Source organism: Micropterus salmoides, unplaced genomic scaffold, assembly GCF_014851395.1.
Source record: "Micropterus salmoides isolate LMB-PRFRI ecotype aquatic unplaced genomic scaffold, ASM1485139v1 Ms_hic_scaffold_3, whole genome shotgun sequence".
Classification (NCBI taxonomy): Eukaryota; Metazoa; Chordata; class Actinopteri; order Centrarchiformes; family Centrarchidae; genus Micropterus; species Micropterus salmoides.
The window spans coordinates 20,480,407-20,499,956 of NW_024042261.1; the positions used below are offsets into that span (position 1 = coordinate 20,480,407).

The 19,550-nt window shown below is 40.7% G+C and overlaps 1 protein-coding gene and 1 non-coding gene across 3 annotated transcripts in view; one reads left to right on the forward strand and one right to left on the reverse strand.

Annotated features, from left to right (window-relative positions):
* The window catches only part of LOC119882699 (F-BAR and double SH3 domains protein 2-like), a 77,608-nt gene that overhangs the window by 19,657 nt on the left and 38,401 nt on the right, over positions 1-19,550 (forward strand). For both annotated transcript variants that reach the window (XM_038692885.1, XM_038692884.1), the window contains exon 3: positions 5,751-5,796. In XM_038692885.1, coding sequence (XP_038548813.1) covers positions 5,751-5,796 — 46 coding nt within the window. The remainder of the gene's footprint in view (positions 1-5,750; positions 5,797-19,550) is intronic.
* Positions 1,747-1,819, reverse strand: trnam-cau. The gene has a single exon. It is a non-coding gene; the product is annotated as a tRNA-Met (tRNA).

Sequence of the window (19,550 nt, forward strand, 5' to 3'; positions counted from 1 at the left end):
GCAGTTCCTTTTCAGCTGGCAGTAAAACTGCTCTTCCCAAAAGTCATCCTGAATTAACTGTAGAGGTACCTTTAGAAACTAAATACTTGTCAGTTGCAGTCTACTTTAGTATTGGTCTCTCTGCAGGACATGATTTGTAACCACAAAGCATGACCTTTATTTATCCTTTGGATGAGAATACACTTACAGGACAACTCAGGAACACAGACTGCTTAAAGCTACGTCTTGAGAGATCTATTTTTAGAACAACAAATTATAAGTTCTAGTGTTTGCTAAAGGGTTGTTATCATTTATTCAGACAGCTAGGCCTGGATGGCCAGTAAACCCTTTTCTTTTTTATCTCACTGATCGGGTACAGATGTGGGGTAGCTGAGCTGCTCATTAGCTCTTGTGGTTATGTATATCATTTTTGTTTGGTTTAAAAAAAAAAGGACATTGGAGACTCCCGAAGGCTGATTATGGCTGAAACATGATCTATTCTATGTTGAGAGAAGGTGCAGTAGATTACTTGATAAAATATTTGTATATGTGCATCAACTAATACCTACAGTTCTTCTGTGGATTTAGGCAGCCTCAGCTGCTTTTCTCTTTTTATGTAATCCCAGACAGACTTGATAGTGTTCAGATCAGGGTTCTGTGGGGGCCACACCATCACTTCCAGGACTCCTTGTTCTTCTTTAAACTGAAGATACTTCTTAATGACTGCTGCAGAATAAATTTGGGGCCAATCAGGTGCCTCCCTGATGGTATTGCTTGATACAAAATTATCTCCCTCTACTTCTCAGCATTGAGGAGACCATTAATTTGGACCAAATCCCCAACTCTATTTTCAGAAATGCAGCCCCAAACATGCAAGGAACCTCCACCATGCTTCACTGTCGCCTGCAGACACTCATTCATACTGTTCTCCAGAAACCTGCCTCTATGCTCCTCAGCATTGCCCGTTTCTTTGTGCTTCTTCAAAAGTGCTAGGACAGCATATCTGCAAACCCCTGTCTGCCTTGAAATGTCTACCTAGGAGAGACCTTGCTGATGCAGTATAATTCCCTTGTGTCTTGTTGTGCTCAGTCTTGCTATGGTGTATGACATTTGACAGTGAACTGTCTTGAGAAACCTCCCCTTGTTAGCTGAGTTTGGCTGTTCCTCACCTAGTTGTATTCCTCCTACACCGCTGTTAATGATTGTGTTTCAACCTACATATTGAATTAGTGATCATTAGCACCTGTTTGGTGTAATTGTTTAATCCCACACCTCTCCTGACTATGTGTAAGTGTACCTAGAAGAATATATGCTGTTTTGAAGGCAAAGGTTAGTCACACCAATTACTTATTTGATGTAGATTTTTTTCTGTTCACTCACTTTGTATTTTGTTAATTGAGAAATTGAATCTGTTAACATGTCTATTTTTGAAAGCATTCTTACATGACAGCATTTTTTCCACACCTACCTAAAACCTTTGCACAGCACTGTATGTGTCACGTTGCAAAGTAGGGTGATTATGTTCAGCTCATTTTGAAGTGAGAGATCACATTATTGTTGTGATTATACAGAACTATTCATATCTAAAATAAGTCTCTGTCATGTGAACGCAACTGTTACGAGTTTAATCAGTGAATCTTTTTTCCAGTTTAATCCATTTAGGCGTTTGGAAACAATAAGCACTTCAGGCAGGCACATACCATTTAACCTCATAGACCTAACTTAAGCGATTTTGTTCTTTTGAATCTTGCTGAATTTCAAAATAACTGCCCCGTGTGAGGCTCGAACTCACGACCTTCAGATTATGAGACTGACGCGCTGCCTACTGCGCCAACGAGGCCTGTGGAGCTGAGTGAGCATGTTTGGCTTACAGTGGACTCAGTACTGAAGGGTGGGGGTGGAAGTCTGTGTGATCAAGGGAGGGCGCATGTAGTATTTCAACTGACATGCACGGGGGTGGAGTTAAACACTAAACACGTGCTCCAGCTGCTTGAAGTAGATCATTGACAGTTGGAATTATTGCAGTTTTGTATGCGCTCCTCTGTGCAGGATTTAAAAGGCTGCTTCAGTCATTAAGAATTTCTCATGTCTCTTTTTAGCTGTTAAACCCAAGAAATCTAATGCAGCCTCTGTTTAGAAAGCAGACAGAAACACAGCAGGTTTAACACAAAACGATGCCTTGGGAAACGTTTGACAAGAAGCACTGCCCTATTTGTTTGCGCTGTAATTAGCATAGAGAGATTTGGCAGTAATTATGCTGTCTACACTTACAGTAAGTGTCTTCCTCCACTGTTTTCCACTGCTTGACTGTAGCTGTTAAGTTCCCTCGCACACTCAGCTGTATGGAGTTTATTTTAAATAGCATTGGTTTGGTGAGTTGAAGTTCCAATGAAAAAAAACTTACACATAGGATAGATCATTGGGCTGCATACATCCTATGCTGTTTAAAAAGATGGTTTTGGCTTGGGCTTGAAAAGATGGCTTGAAGTTGCAAAAAGCCCAGGGCCATTGTGTTTTCTAAACAGCCAGAGGATGTGGCGTTAGATTCTTCAAGCCATGTTAATTTAATATCCAGCTAAACAAACTGTTCAGTGCTTTCATGCTGTGGTAGATATTTTTTTTGTGGGTGTTCTTGATGCCTGGAGTCAGAAAACAGTTTGCTCGTGCATTAATATTTGAATTGGTACACTATGATTCAATTGTTGCTATTTCTTGTAACGGATCAACAGCAGCTATTCAAAAGAGACATTCCTAGTTATGATAATACACCACCCACTCTAGATCCATCTTGCATCTGTCAATACCAATCATACAAGTCTGTGTAATCTATGTATTGTTTCCCACATAATACAGATCTCAGGTCTGAAGAAGAAGTCAATCTTGAAATAAACCCTGATCCAAACCTTCTTAACATGTCGTAATCAAGTGATTGAAATAGGAGCTCCCAAGTGAGGCAGTGAGTCTTAATAACAACATGTAACAGCACAAATAGAGAATTCTAATGAACCATCCTTTTATAAGCCCAATTCCACACTGTACCAACATTTGCATGTGAAAAAGAATCCTGTCCGCAATAGTTTATCGTTTATCATCTCCATCCAGACTGAAAAGCCAGAACATAGGACATAAAACAATATCAGTATGGCTCAATCATTTCTTCTTCCCGTCAGTTGGCGCACAACAAAACCTGATTTCTAGAAAGGCTAAAGCTCTGTCCGGTAACCTCCTGCTTTCCATGATCACTTGTATTGTGTTTGAATATAGCGGAACACACCTGTTGTTCCTATTGATACCTGTTTCTGTTTGCAAACAACATATCAAGTTTTAAAAAGTGATTTTAACATGACTTATGAATGCAACCCATTAATCAAAATGCACAGCAAATCCTGCGCCACCGTGATGTTAATGAAATCACAATTTTATGCTGCTAAATCATCTGACAACAATAAAATGTAACTTTTTTCTCCATTTTTTCTTAATTTCTTAAGGATTGAATGCAATGGTTTTATGAAAACTTTTTTTCATGTTTGCCAAGCTAAAGATAGTCTTTTCTAAGCGTATTGCAGGGTGCTGTGGCTAAAGCCTAGTTTACACTACACGGTTTTTAGCCTGATTTGCCGCTCGGCGAGCTCAGCAACCGTCAGGCTGTGATCAGGGGTAAATCTGTGATCGATCGGTGGTCGCCAGTCATTATGTGTGAAATACTCAACGACATGTCAAAACGGCTCCCCGACACATTTCTCACACATCGCCGACGCCTGCCATATATCTAGCATGCCAAATATCTGGAAGAGTCGGCTGCAAAACACTTTTTACTCACTTCCAGCTTTCTCTGTTGCACAGATAATCCCAGCTACCTGCGTGTGCTAATCCTTTCTTTCACTCATATCCTTTGTCTTTTTAATTGGTATCTTTATAATAACAAACAACAGCTGTTTCGTGTGTAGGTACGCGTAACAGTTTGTTATTATAAAGATACCAGTCGGCGAGCTCGGTGACCATCAGGCTGTGATCAGTGGTAACACACGTGAAATGTGAAGAGGGAAATTACGCGTTTTCTTGACAAAACGTGGTGGAGACCAGCGTCGGGTGACAGAGTCATTGTCAGCTCATGTAGTGTGTGACCCCCTGTCACCGATCCGTCACGTAGTGTGAACGCCACAACGACTTAAAGACTCCTGTCACAAGACGGCAAGTTGTGTAGTGTGAACGGCACGGCCATCAGTCGACGCTGAAAGTCGTGTAGTCTGCACAAGGCTTTCGTCGGGTGAAGTGTCCTTGGTCTGAATCCCAGCAGTACCTTTTCTCCATGAGTGTGGTATCAGATATCAATAAGTAATCCCCGTAATTGGAATTAGTATAGGATCATTTGTGTGATTCCAGTCATTAGCGACCAATTGCAATCACTTTGGAGGTATCTTTAGTCTACGATATTGCCATGCTAAACTAAAGCAAAATGATTGATATCATTTATCAAGAAAATATGCCAAATTTGCTGGTTCCAACTTCTTTTAAGTGAGGATTTGCTACTTTACATGTTCAATACCATTATAAACCGAATGTCTTTGGGTTTTGGAATGTATTGTTCCAACAAATAAGCAATTCGAAGACATCCACTTGGAGACAATTATGACAATTATGTTTGCTTTTTCTGACCTTTCATTGAATAAATTATTAATTTATCAAAAAAACAAAAACTTGACTGATATATCAATGAAGAAAATCATTGTTGCTGTAGCCCTACTGTTAATACATATTTTAATGAAAATCCACTTTCTACTTTCTACACTTCTATTCCCTGGCATTAATTCACTGCCGTCTGAAAGGTTGCTTTAGGATGCTTTGGCTTAGTGGGTTAAACTGCCTGTTTAGTAAACAGGAGATGCTGGGTCTGTCTCAGCAATGCGTTGTTCTTGTAGGAAGGTACAATAATGTCCATGTGGTTATAGATGTAAGCCATCAGTTGTGATTATTGCTGTCTATATCTGTATCATCTAAATATTTCCATTTAAATGTAAGAGAAATTAAATAATTATTCTTGTCCTTAAGGTCTTGAAGGTTTACAATTTCTTAAATAATTTAAACTTTTCAAATTTGACAAGTTGGCACACTTGTAATCTCATTAAGAGGAGACACAAAACAAACAGCCTGTCACACAAAAAAGCACATACAAACTTACAAACAGAAACAATTACAGATATCTTTAAAAAGACTGAAGATCACATCTAATCACATGAGACATTCATGTTTTAAAATCCTTTATAATTCATATAAGTCCTACCTGTGGCACATCAAGATTTTGCTAAAACTGGGATCTGGTCGATCATTTTAATTTCAAAATAGATGTTATATACAGAGTCATTTACTTCTTGCTACTAGTGCATCATATAGTACACACTGATGATTGCGATATTTAAATATAAGTTGTGTAATTTACGTCAAAATACATGCTGCTATTTTCATTCAGCAAACACATGCGATAAATTTATCTGTCTGTGTAATCGGTTACCTAATGTTATGTTTTTCATTCTGCACATTCCTGGGCCGTGATAAGAGCTTCCACTGTCTCTGCTGCCAGGATGTTGTGTGAAGCTGAGAGGGCAGGGGACAGAAAAGAAACTGTAATTTCTCTTTTGCATAATGTTGAGGTCACTGAGTCCACTCCTGAGATATCTGACGAGACCGAATATAGTTTTTACACTTCTGTCTGTAATATGTATTAGTCTCTACTTCAGACACTTGAACAAATCTGTCTCTTTCTCTCTCTGTAGGAGCTACAGTCTGAAGAAGGGACAGCTGGAGAGGGACTATGCACAGGTAAGACTGTCTGGACTATTGCTAAACATGTGCTTAGCCACATGTTTACAGAACTGATTGTACTGATCTCCTTGAAAAACTATACAGACCCCCTAACCTTTGTGCGCACAATGCAGCTCCACTTTTTAATTTTAAGATAACTGCTGTGCATTTGCACAGCAGTTATTTTGAAGTAAGACATTTTGAAATAATGTACAAGAAGAAATACATGTTAATGTGTTGGTCTAGGTTGAGTTTGGTCACCTCTTTGTGGCCTGTATTTTTAGGTACAAAGATTCTCATAAGCCGAACAGTTACTGTAAGAGAGCTATCATGTTGTAGATCATATTTTCGTATCCTGTTTTCAGGAGCACTCGGGGAAGTCCCTGGAGGGACATAGATCCTATATCTACATTTCTATCACACATTGGTACATCGGTCTTAGAACTTTCCTAAAGCTTGACACAAAGATTTAGAAGTAGTGCATTTTGTGAGCGCTTAATATTTTAGGTAAAACTTGGCTGTTCGGCAGATTATTCACAGACAATAACATGACATTTTGGGCTCTTACTCCATTGTCCTTAATTTTGGGATTTCTGATGGATTTGTGGTGAGTCAGTTCAATGCATTGCGCTCATGAAACTCTATCATAAGGTTGCCAACTTTAGTGCTTTTTGACAGCGTGCTGACATGATGCTGTGGCTTCGTTGGTCAACGTGCCTGTCTAGTAAACAGGAGATCCTGGGTTTGAATCCCAGCAGTGCTTTTTTGACGGTCAGCACAAGGCTTGTATCTGAATTAATGTTTTATTTTAGTTTACATTATAATGTACAAAGAATGACAGTTTGTGTGAATATGCAATTTACAAATTCTTTTACATGCTTACACCAATCCATTCACACAAAATAACTTGCAATATTAAAGGTTCAGTGTGTAAATTTTAGTGACATCTAATGGTGAGGATTGCGAATTGCACCCCCTTCCCTATCCAAGCGAGTAGCATAGCTACGGTGAAATCTACACAGTTGATTTCTCACCTCAAAACTTATCAGAAGTGGATTTAGTGGTGAAATTACATACGAAAAATTAAATATAAAACTTTCTGTTGTTGGCCTCTGTCTGGCGCGCGCAGTGATGATGCAGTGAATACTGACGATTCTCTCTGACCAATCAGCAGTCTGCTGTGTTTTCACGTCACATTTTAGTATTGCCTCAGCTCGCTTGGAACCTCGACGGAGGTGATACAAAAAAAATACCTGGAAGCAGGTACAGGTACAACTTTTCCATAATGGAAAACCAAACAAAGGCGAGTCGAGCCAAGTCGAGCTGGTACTGTGCAGTGGAAAAGGGGCTTATGAGATAGCAGAGAGTTGCCAGTCAAGAAATCAGGTTTCTTTAGATAGATATATTAAGAAATTATATTTACTTAATTATTCAGTAAAACCATATTTAAAAAAATAAATAAATTATAAAGCCACAGCATCAAGAAATTAAGTGCTACATCTCATACTCCTGTAATACAGTATTTTTAAGGCTCCTCTCACTTTGCTTAATTAGATAAGCCTGCAAATCTTACCAAAATCTTTTTCATCTTTTAAAATACAACAGAAATACAAAGTAGTACTGACAATTTCAGCTTGTGGTAAAACGGTGCAACGTTGCTAATGGGCATTTAGCATGTGAATATATAAATCACACATTTGTGTGCACAGTGGGGAAGCAATATCCAAAAAAAAGTATCAGAAAGTATTCATTATTGGTCACTTGATAGGCACACGGTCTTGTTATATATCACCATCAGCAGTAAAAACAAATCCTTGTTTTCCACCAGGGCAGTAAAATGTGAAGTTTAGCTGCTGATCTGAGCTTCCCCGCTGTTACCGTTTTATTTCCAATAATATTCATCATCTGTTTGTCTGAGGAAGGTAAGGGCACCTTTCTGTCCATGTAACAAAGCCATGACAGAGCTCTGGAGAATAACTACATGGAATTACAATCCAACAACATATTTTTTCTACCAGCGCAGTAAAAGTTTTAGCTGATCTTAGATGCTGGAAGCTTCCATATTATTGCCAATTATTGATCAGCTGATTGTGTCACGAAGGTAACAAAACCGAAACAGAGCGCTGGAGAGAGAGATTAACTACATAAAACTAATCCAATAACAGATTTTTTCTTCCAGCGCAGTAAAGGTTTAGCTGTCTGATTTGAGCTTCCAGCTGTAAGTTACCGTTTTATTGCCAATTAATGATCAGGTGATTGTCTCACGAACGTAACATATTTAGCCTACATATTTTATAAGCCAAAGCCAGCGCTGGAGAATAAACCAATGCAACTAACCTTGATTTTTCTATCAGGGCAGTAAAAGTTTAGCTGGCTGATGCTTCCATGCTCTAAGCTAACGTTACGGTTTTATTGGCAATTAACGTTACTGATCAGGCGATTGTTTCCCAAACGCAACCGGCAAAGCCAACCCACAGGCTGGAGAATAAGAAGGCGACATGAAATTAATGTAACTACATATTTCACACCACTGACAGGGGAAACATCTCATGTCTCTCGGTGATTATGGCCAGCTTCAAGCTAAAGCTATCAAACAACAGCTTTCATTTGCATCGGTAAAGTCTGACAAAGTTAATTACCTGTCCAGCAGGAAACAGACAACTTCAGCACCGCTTTGAAAACACATTATAGCCTTCCATCTGGGAAAATCCACAACATCCGAGATTTGTGCTGTCAGCTGTTTGTATCTGTATCCTCTGGCTTCATGGTATAAAGATCTACAGGCTGGCGGCTCTTGTGCTAAATAACGTGTGTGCTTGTTAATTTGTCCAAATGTGACTTTTCTTCTTACTTCTAATAAACCAGAAGACTACTCAGAGACTGTATATTATTATTATTATTCCCTCTTCTTCTTCTATGTATGTATTTAATGTAGTGACGGGCGTCTACGCTGCCGGAATTATACAAGCAGAAGAACGCCGTGATGATGAAATGCGCTTTGCAAAATACAGCGACCTCCATAGAAGGGGGTGCCCGCGGTTATGTAGATAAAAACTGATCATTCTATGGTAATAAAAACATAATGGCTCATTATGTAAGGTCTTTACACACCACTGAAAACATAGTTATGGATCTTATATTGCATTTCTATCAATAGATCCTCAGAAATATTACACACTGAACCTTTAACAGCTGAAAAAGAAATAGGCTGAAGCCTAAAGCCACATTTCCACCAAAAGTACCCGGGACTTTTTAGTCCCCAGATCTCTTTTCAAGGAACTAAAAGGTTCCTTCAGTCCATTGTTGTGTGCGTTTCCACCCCAGTCTAAAGACCTGCGAAGATTAGGCAAATTAACCAGCTGACGTATGCTCTGTACAAAGCGATGGACAGGCATCATTATTTAGTAACCACTATTCAATTCAAATCAGCTTTATTGGCATGAATGTATAAAAACAATATTGCCAAAACTACACATAAATTACATAGTAACTACCATCCATGAGCAAAATTTGTAAATGAACATCAGATTTGATTGGAATATAATGAAAAACCATAGCCTATGCTTGACCATTAAAGCAGCTTTTTTGTGTGGGAGTATAATGAAGAGATGCACATTAAAGTTTATTACAAATTTAACAACAAACTGGAATAAAGACATAAAGTTCTTAAAAGCACTCCAGCACAGAGAAAGAAACACAAAAAAATAAAATTGCAACAGTTTGGAAGGTTATTACAACATTTCCAGCCGACAAGAGCTGCAGATCTCACGTCTGTGTCCGCCTGAGCATCGGAGGAACGTGATTTTGCTCTGTGCAGAAACCTCCTGACTGATGAAAACAACAACTCCGGACCCAGTAGTTAGCGTAACTCCATAAGCTGTTTGCTGTAAATACACTGTTGCATGCTGAGCAATACATTTAATGCCGACCTACAATCTCAGGCCCACATCAGCGAGACTTGTGTGCTATCTGACGGTTGATTGTGATTTATTGGTTTGCAAACATTATTGGTTTCCGGGGTATAGTTCCTTTGGTCAAAACGTGACTTTAGGCTTATGTTTGCCTGTCCTGTACACTAGAATGCAAAATACCAGCAGTCAGTAAACTTGAAAGAGGAGTTTCACTGGTGGATGAGGTACAATGTGACGTACTGCCATCTCCCTGAATAACTACTGAGACCTGCTACCCCTTCTTGATATGCTGCTGTGCGAATGTAAATAATTTGATGGTCGAGGTTAAAATTGTGTACCAAAAAGGGAGAAATCATTTACGTGTTAGGATGACATTTTGTGGATTGTAGGGCCAAAACATCTTGTAAGTCCATCAATAATTGTATGAGAGTTATCATGTTCTGAATAATATTTTGTATTATGTTTTCATGAGCACTAAAAAGCAATACATCGGTGATGATTCAATTCAATATATTGCTTTTATGAAACTTTATTTCACATTTGCCAATCAAAGTATTGCTTCTGGAACAGCTGTTGGAATTGCTGCTGTGGCTGAGTTGGTTAAAGTGCTTTTCCTGTAAACAGGCAATCCTGAGTTCAAATCTCAGCAGTGCCTTTTCAACAGCACTATTGTACTTGAGGACATTGCGGAGGAGGAAAAGGGAAATGTGCAGCATCAAACAAATATCAGTATGTCAGTCTGAGAACTCTCCTAAAGCCTGACCACAAGGCTCAGAAGTTCTGTGTTAAGTGCACAATGTTTGCAGTTAAAGTTGGCCTTTCAGCGCATTTGTTACAGATTAAACTTAGGGCGTACTCACACTAGGCCCGATTGCCTTGTAACGTGCCCCAGCACGATTGTTCCCCCTTCCCCACTGTCCCGCTGGCCTGCACTCACATTGTGCCTAACAATCCGAGCCGGAGCACGTTTATGTCATCATTCAGTCAGTGTTTCCCATACATTGATTTTGCCACAATATTAATGCCGACCACCACATATTGATGTGTGATTTTTCATAGTCAGAGGATGTGAGAAGCACATCAGAGGAGATTAAAAAACACAATACAATGTTGAAACGAAAGTCTTGCGCATCAGTGAAGTGCCACTTTGCCTTTTAGAGCTCACTAGGTCTCAAGCCAAGAATTGGCAAAGCTGAACTGATAGTTTGCAAACTCCTTGAAATGTCCTCATGCAATTAGAGCACTTTCTATGCAGCAGCATGCTCTAATACCTCTTTAAGATGTGATCCTTTTTCCTTTTTTCAGCAATATTGTGTCTTTGTAAATGGCGGGATAAATTGATTTTAGTTACTTAAACTCAGCTCTATCAGATGGATACATTTTTCCTAGGTAACTTTGATTTCCATCCAGTCAATGTATAACACATTCAATTGTTTTAGTTGTAATGAAGCCTTGAATCGTATCTTGTAACTGTGAAAACTTTACAGTAGGTGGTTATATACACTCACCTAAAGGATTATTAGGAACACCATACTATTACTGTGTTTGACCCCCTTTCGCCTTCAGAACTGCCTTAATTCTACGTGGCATTGATTCAACAAGGTGCTGAAAGCATTCTTTAGAAATGTTGGCCCATATTGATAGGATAGCATCTTGCAGTTGATGGAGATTTGTGGGATGCACATCCAGAAGCTCCCATTCCACCACATCCCAAAGATGCTCTATTGGGTTGAGATCTGGTGACTGTGGGGGCCATTTTAGTACAGTGAACTCACTGTCATGTTCAAGAAACCAATTTGAAATGATTCGAGCTTTGTGACATGGTGCACTATCCTGCTGGAAGTAGCCATCAGAGGATGGGTACATGGTGGCCATAAAGGGATGGACATGGTCAGAAACAATGCTCAGGTAGGCCGTGGCATTTAAACGATGCCCAATTGGCACTAAGGGGCCTAAAGTGTGCCAAGAAAACATCCCCCACCCCATTACACCACCACCACCAGCCTGTGGTAACAAGGCATGATGGATCCATGTTCTCATTCTGTTTACGCCAAATTCTGACTCTACCATCTGAATGTCTCAACAGAAATCGAGACTCATCAGACCAGGCAACATTTTTCCAGTCTTCAACTGTCCAATTTTGGTGAGCTCTTGCAAATTGTAGCCTCTTTTTCCTATTTGTAGTGGAGATGAGTGGTACCCGGTGGGGTCTTCTGCTGTTGTAGCCCATCCGCCTCAAGGTTGTGCGTGTTGTGGCTTCACAAATGCTTTGCTGCATACCTCGGTTGTAACGAGTGGTTATTTCAGTCAAAGTTGCTCTTCTATCAGCTTGAATCAGTCGGCCCATTCTCCTCTGACCTCTAGCATCAACAAGGCATTTTCGCCCACAGTACTGCCGCATACTGGATGTTTTTGACCAGGACCACACCCCTAAATGCATTGAAGCAACTGGTTGATTAGATAATTGCATTAATGAGAAATTTAACAGGTGTTCCTAATAATCCTTTAGGTGAGTGTAAGAGGCTTAAATAATTCTTGTTGGTTTACTACTGTAGCTGCATGCACTGTCTCCCTCAGTCATATACTTGATTACTTTACCTGGTTAGAATGATTTTGTTTTGATTCATTCTTCAAATGAATAAAAACTCACATATGTGCTGCAGGTCACATTTGGTTTTACTTCCCATATTCCTGTTTGGTTATTCACAGATGTTTCAATGTTTCTTTCTCCCCTTTTCTCTTTTTCTTTTGGGCATTCATTCTTCCTGCTTTCAGATTTATGAAATGCTGCATAGCAAAGCAGTACTGATAACTTAGCAATGGACTGTGTAGCTGTTTCACAGCGTATACTGCTTCTTATCTTTGCTACTTGCAACCCTAAATGATCTGTGTAGTCTGAGAAGACTAGGGGTTCTCTCTTCCTCATATTCTTACTGAAGGGTTTAATGCCAGGTGGACCTAAGTTACAGAGTTTAAGCTCAAAACGTTGCAGCACTCATTCAAGGGAGATTACAATTCGCATTTTGTAGAATTTTCTTTCAGTTTATAAACAAAATGATTGATCAATCAAGAAGAAAATAGGCATATTGATTGTTTAATTGCTTTGGGTTTTGATCCCTTGAAACAGAAAATTCTATCGAGCTAAAGAGCCATATGATCAGCTACTGTATATCATCAGTATTCACACTCATGGGAAGACATTTGCAAGTGTTTATATTTCTGAACACGGTCGGCAAGAACAACTGCTTCTTCTCCACCCATTAGACAACCACTTTGTAGAGCGCTGCAGATTTGTCGGGACACAACCAAAATACATCTCCCAGTAGAAGGCTGCGTCAGCATACTCCTCTTACTCAGCATTAGTTGAGTGATGTAGATGTAGAAACCAAGCAGTGCCTGCCGCCAACAATGTGAGAGACAGTTTTCTATTGTATTTTGATGCTGCATTCACACAGACACTCGGAGAAATGTTCTCAGCGGCAAAATCCTCCTGCAGCCTAATGAAAAACATTCTAATATATAACATTACCCATCCACCTCTTAACTACATATCAACATTCACATATTCAGCTGTCCACATAACTAACCCTTACTTTGTAGCCCTAATATCCTCATCATACATATGAGATGGAGAGAGTGAAGAAGGCGGGACGATAAAAGTGCTGGCTTGTGTGTGTGTGTGTGTGTGTGTCTATATTTGCATGCGGTTTGAGTGATTAAGTGTGAGTTTCCTGTGGTCAACCCCTCTGGTTTCAGACGCTCATTATCTCCCCTTCTCCCGCACTCTGCCTTGCTTTCTCTCTGTCTCTCTCTGTTCTCCCCCAGCACCGCCTTGTTCACCTTAGAAATAGAGGTTGCCTAGCAACAACCCCCCTACCCAGTAGGACAATGGATTTGCCCTCCCAATTGTACGTGTGTGTGTGTGTGTGTGTGCACGTATGTGTGTGTGTATTAATGTGTGGGAATGTCTGAGTTATAAATGCATGATGAATGGGAAATAGATTTTGTTACAATGTCTGATAAGCAAACTCTTTCTTTGCTCCCTTAAAGGTTCAGTGTGTGTGACGGTCTACTGACGGAAATGTAATATAATATACATAACAATGTTTTCAGAGGTGTTTAAAGACCTTACATTATGAGCTGTTATATTTTTATTACCTTAGAATGAGCCATTACTATCTACATACACAACGGGTCCTCTTACATGGAAATCGCCATGTTCTAGGGTAGCCCAAATAAACAAACTGCTCTACAAAGTGCATTTTGTCACTACGTTGAATAAGTACGAAAAACAAGCAGAAGTAGTACTGGTAGTTGTAGTAGTGGTAGTAGTCCCACAGAATGACGTGGGGTGGGGGGCGGCGATAGAGTGAGACAACGAGAAAGAGAGGGACGGGTGAGCAACAGGATGTGCTGCGCAAATGCGCTACGGCGCTCTGCAATCAAATACGATTTTAAATAGGCCTAGTAAAAAAATCAATATATCAATATATGGGTGTCAGCGTTAATTAATGAACGTATGGGAAACACTGTAGTCGTCTGGTTTACTAGAAGTAAGAATAAAAGTCAAATTAGGACAAATACAGGACCACACGTGTTATTTAGCACAACAGAGCGTGTTGGTCACCGTACATTCTCCTCCACGCTTGGAAAGCGAGTGGTGAGCGGTGACTGATGGTGCATTCATGTGGTGTAATTGGAATAATGGAACATTTTTTTCTTTCTTAAAACTTCATTGCAAAAAGAGTAACAGAGTCTACACGCGACAAAAAGAAGTATACAGGACAGTATACAAATATAAAAAAAGACAAAAATAATAAAAACTTTGCCAGGGGTAGTCTATTATATAAAGATATTAAAATAGGACTATATGTTTACAGTTTTCACTGCCTTTTTGCTGGTGGATTTAAAAATTCCATTGATATAATGTACAACTTCATGGAGAAAAAGTACAAACTTTTTTACTGCAGAATTTACACTTGCCATTAGAATTAATACATTTATTATAAAGTACTTATTTTGTCCGAGGATCAAGTGAATGCACAGGGAGCCATTTCTGGCAAATCGCAACCCTCACCACTAGATGCCACTAAAACTTACACTCTGAACCTTTAAGTCATATCATAATAACATTTTATTATTGCACGTCTGCCCCTGCCTCTTGTCTCTCTTTCCGCTAGACAGGTCAACCACTGACGGTTACTCATCAGCCCCCTCATGGCGATACAGACAGAAATCCAGCCAATCAGCTAGTCCAACAGAGAGACGGACATAGAGAAAAGGGGAAGAAGGGGTGAGATGGAGGGAGGGGCGCAAGCTGTAAGGGACTGACAGAGAGGCAGGGCAAGAAATAGACACGAGCACTGAACCAAATAGTGAAAGAGCTGGCGAGGAAGAGCAGAGGGGCTGGTGCGTAGCGAGGACAACAGTGTGATAAAGAAAGTGAAGATGATGTCGTTTAACCTTTTGTCCTTTCACTGTCAGTCCTCTGTTAGGACTTACCAGCAGTCAATCAAAAGCTCCATGTTTTCTATATGTGTGTGTTTGAATGTGTTAGTATGTGAGTATTAGCTGTTTGTCCTGTGGTCCCCTCCCACAAGCAACATTACTGGAATAGTTTTAGGCTGGGGTCACACTTCACTGTACTGCCCAAAAAGGCCAGCCTGCTGTGGCTACTGTTGTGTGTCAGTGTTCTTCTGTGCGCTAGTGCACGGTTACATGCAAGTCAGCCTTAATAGTATGGGTGTTTTTCACGGTCTGTAAGTTCTTTAAACAAATTGTGAATTCTTAGGTTAAGTTTATACATCAGAGCTGAAATAGTCCACCCACAGTGGATAATCTGCACATGTAAAACACACTCAAAACAGAATTCTTTTTCATTCTAATTACATTTTCTCCTCTCCATATTTTATTCATTTTCCTTCTTTACCTCCTCCTCCCTCTGTATTACTGTCACCCTTTCTTCTTCCCATACATGGGCACATACATTACATAACAATGGCTGATGCACACATCCATTATAGCCAATTTATTAATTATGCATTTGTCTAATGTATTCAATATGGCACCAATGTTTGATCTACATTGATGTTGACAAGGTTAATAGAAGGGAAAAGAAGTCTGAAAGAAGTGAGGAGAGATAGATGAGGAAAGTGACATTTTCTCTTTTATCTCTCTCTCATACACATACATCATGCGCAATACCTTTTTACAACATATCAGCGCTGTCTGTTGCAATCTTTTTGTTTTAAGCAAAAGCACCATAGTTCTGTATTCTTGTCATGTCCCCTTCCATACACCCTCCTCTTACTTATCCCCTGACTTTACCGTAGCTTACTCTGCAGTTGTCGATGTCTAAGACGGCCTAACCCAACGCATACATCGATGATACAGAGAGCTTCGGGACGGAGAAGTGCAGACAGGAAGAGACAGGGAAGGAAATCAAGTATATTGATTTAGGAGGAAGTTGAGAAAGTGAGGGGGTTGAAAAGGTAGACACACAAAAGACAGGGAGAAATGAGAGAGAGAGACAGCAGAGAGAAAATGAGCGAGAGTGACTGAGCAAGAGACAGGAGAATAAGGAGAGTAAACACAAGGCTGAGGTATCAAGGTGACTGTCTGCAGAGTTGTTTGACAGGATGTGCAGCCGAGAGAGCAGTGAAAAATGGGTGGGTATGAACGGAGCGTGGAAACTGCATCACTAATACATTTTTTATTTACACTTAATAAAGCACATCTCAATTAAGTTGGCTAAAGTAGAAATAAGTTGCTGTTGTTTGTACAGTTGAGAGCTGCCTGGACAAATTTGGGGTGTGGAAAGTGAAAGAACAAGAGAAGAGTAACCTTGTCATCCTGACTTAGCTGTAATTTAGGAAATGCCAGAATGCAGCTGTGAACACACAAATTAACTCAGAAAGATTGATGAAAATAATTACAGGCCCGTTAACTTACCAACTGACATGCTTAAAGTAATATAATAAGCCTCTCTTCCTCTTCCTTTTGCTTTTTTTGTCAATCAACCCCTTTCTCTCACACAAACACACACTGGTCTCCCCAGGATATCCTGCTGCCTGGGTACCCTGTTTGCCACTCTGATCACAAAAACAGGATGCATGTGTCTTGTTTCCCTATATGTGTGTGTGTGTGTGTGTGTATTAAAAGGAGCAGTTCCACCTTACTCAGACCATGAAGGAAGGGCAGAGGGGTTGTCATAGCAACGCGCTGTTCAGGTGGCTGACAGGTGGCTGACAGGTAGTGACGGCATAGAAAGGAGGATGGAGGGATAAGATGTCCTGTATAAAAGCAATAGAGAGCTGGAGGGAGGATGAAAAATGTAGAGGAGAGGGGAAAACTGGGGGATGGGGGGGGGGGTGGTTATAGAAGAAGATGCAATAGAAGAAGGGAGGGGGAGCTAGAGAGAGGAAGTGAGGGAAAATCATCATGAGGGAGCATCAGAAATCCTCCCAAGTCAGCCAGCAGCACCGCAGTGAAGCCGCCACTAATCACTCAGTGTGCATCTCACCATTCAGTCAGTGCCAAGTTTAGCTGTCATTGCTCTTGCTCCGATAACAGGTCTGTCAACATAGACTCATCTAAGAGGCTTTAAGAGGCATTAAAAAAAGATTTGGAGCCGGGAAATGGAGGGGGTCGTTGTGTTGTCTGACGGGGTCACTGTGACGTAATATGGAGACGGCATCACTCCCACTACATTATGTTAAATAAAGGATAGATTAAAATCTGCAACACCCACGTGCCTATAATGTACATTGAAGTACCGGTTATTGGTCGCTGTAATTGTTTCTCCTCCCCATACATGCTGTGAAGATTTAAGAGATGAGGGTCCAAATCTACAGTTCCAAAACAGTAGAAGACTGTAAAAGGGGGCCTTGATTGATTATAGATACAAGTTCAAAACATGTATGTCCTAGACAGTTGTGGATTTATGGAGATTATGCTTCACCACACGCGCCAGAGAAAGAACATAGACTCGGAGCATTAAAAAGTGCAGGGCCAAGTATTCTCACAGAGTCAGTGTGGATTGTTATATTTGAGACAACTGAAATGAGGCTTTTCCGTGAGACGGATGAGTAACGGACATCAGAAAGTCCCTTAGGAATTGACATTTCCTCTGTCCCCTGTCAGTATGAACAGGAGGAATTTCAACGTGCATAATTGGCATGTGAGCATTGTTTTAAGATAAGACTGAAAGCACGTTGTGAACTTATATCTTCAATAAATGGCAAAAGTTAGGGATCAAGGACATGATGTCCTCTAGGGGACACTAATAAGGGGTAATCCCGGATGTCCAACTAGAAACAATTCAAGATATCTGGTGTTGTAAAATGTGTCACTACTGGTTCTCAGGTTTTTCTTTACTTTTATGAAAGTGTAGGTTCACTAGGTTCACTTGTTCAGCAGCAGGTTTTATGTTTTGGGGATTTGAGTGATCATCAGACAACGTGAACACTTTCGCGAGAGTTAAATTGATGGGGAGCTTTGTGGTTGTCGAAGTCAAGCTGTCAAATCAGTTGTCCTGCCAGCTCACAGTCAGTGGCTGTCTCAGCTGCCAGTCACTGTCCTCACATACTCCCCCCCACCCCCCACACACACACATGCACACACACACGCGCACACACACACACACACACACACACACACACACAAATAATCCCTGTTCATACAGCAGGAAGGCAATTAAATCACAGGCACTTCTATTGCAATTTTGATGTTGTGTGTCTCTCCAGCTCTCCTTCAAACACGCACACACTCTGTTTCTCTATACTTTTTCTAACAAACACACATATACACAGAGTCTCGCAGTCTTTCAACAAAACCATCCACACCCACTCCACCCTTCCCTGGAGAGTGAGAAAAAGAGAGAGAGACAATTAGTAATTGGGTAACTGGCACTCACACCTCTCATTGTAGCTTACGTCAGTGAGGCTGGCATTGGCTAACCATTTCCTGAGGTAACAAGTTAGCTAGAATTTGGTTACCTCTTTTTCATGTAAGCTACGTTTTAAACTTTGCCCCTTTCTTCACTTCATGGCAGCTCTGACACAGTATGACGCAACATAGTACTTGCCAAGTTAAACTACTGCAAAATATTTACCCCGCTGGCCGCCAATTTACTCAGGAACACTGACAGGAACACTGCAGAGGTAATGGGGAGTTGTTCTTAGATTATGCGCTGACTCTTTTCTTGAAAAAGCGTGGTTCTTCGCTTCCTGTAGAGGATTTACCAGGTGGGTGCCAAGGGTCACTGGGCCACTGTCTCCCCCAGGACACAAGCTTGTGTGTCAAGAACTGGTAGATGTTTTTTGATGGCCTCATTCGCCATCTGTGAAAGGTAAAAAGGGCATAGATGAGAGAGAGAGAGGAGTGGAAATGTGAAAATAAAGATGACCAAACAGCTTGATAGGAGAGAGGATGGAGATATGTGGAAATGAATGTTGACGGCCAGGTTGGGGGGGGTGAGGGGAACGACAGTGTTGCATTTGAAAATATGCCTGCGCAAATCATAATGTTAGAGAGGGATCGTGAAGGGTGGAGAGAGTAGCTGACCGGGAGACTGAGGCGAAGATTTGTAAGCAGAACTGAGAGGCCAGATTTACACGCAGATTCATACGGAAGAGTGATGAACTAGATAAAGGAGAGAACGCGGCTTTGAGGAACAGAGTATCATTGTCTCCCTAAGCTCTATTTGTCCTGATGGGGTTGTTGTAGTTGTTCTGTTTTATTAATGAGGATTTGCTCTCCCACCCATCCCACACATCCACAGGCGCGCAGGCGCGCAGGCACGCAGGCGCACAGCGGCAGAGTGTCTGCGAGTTGTCGCTACTGACACAGTGACCCAGTCCA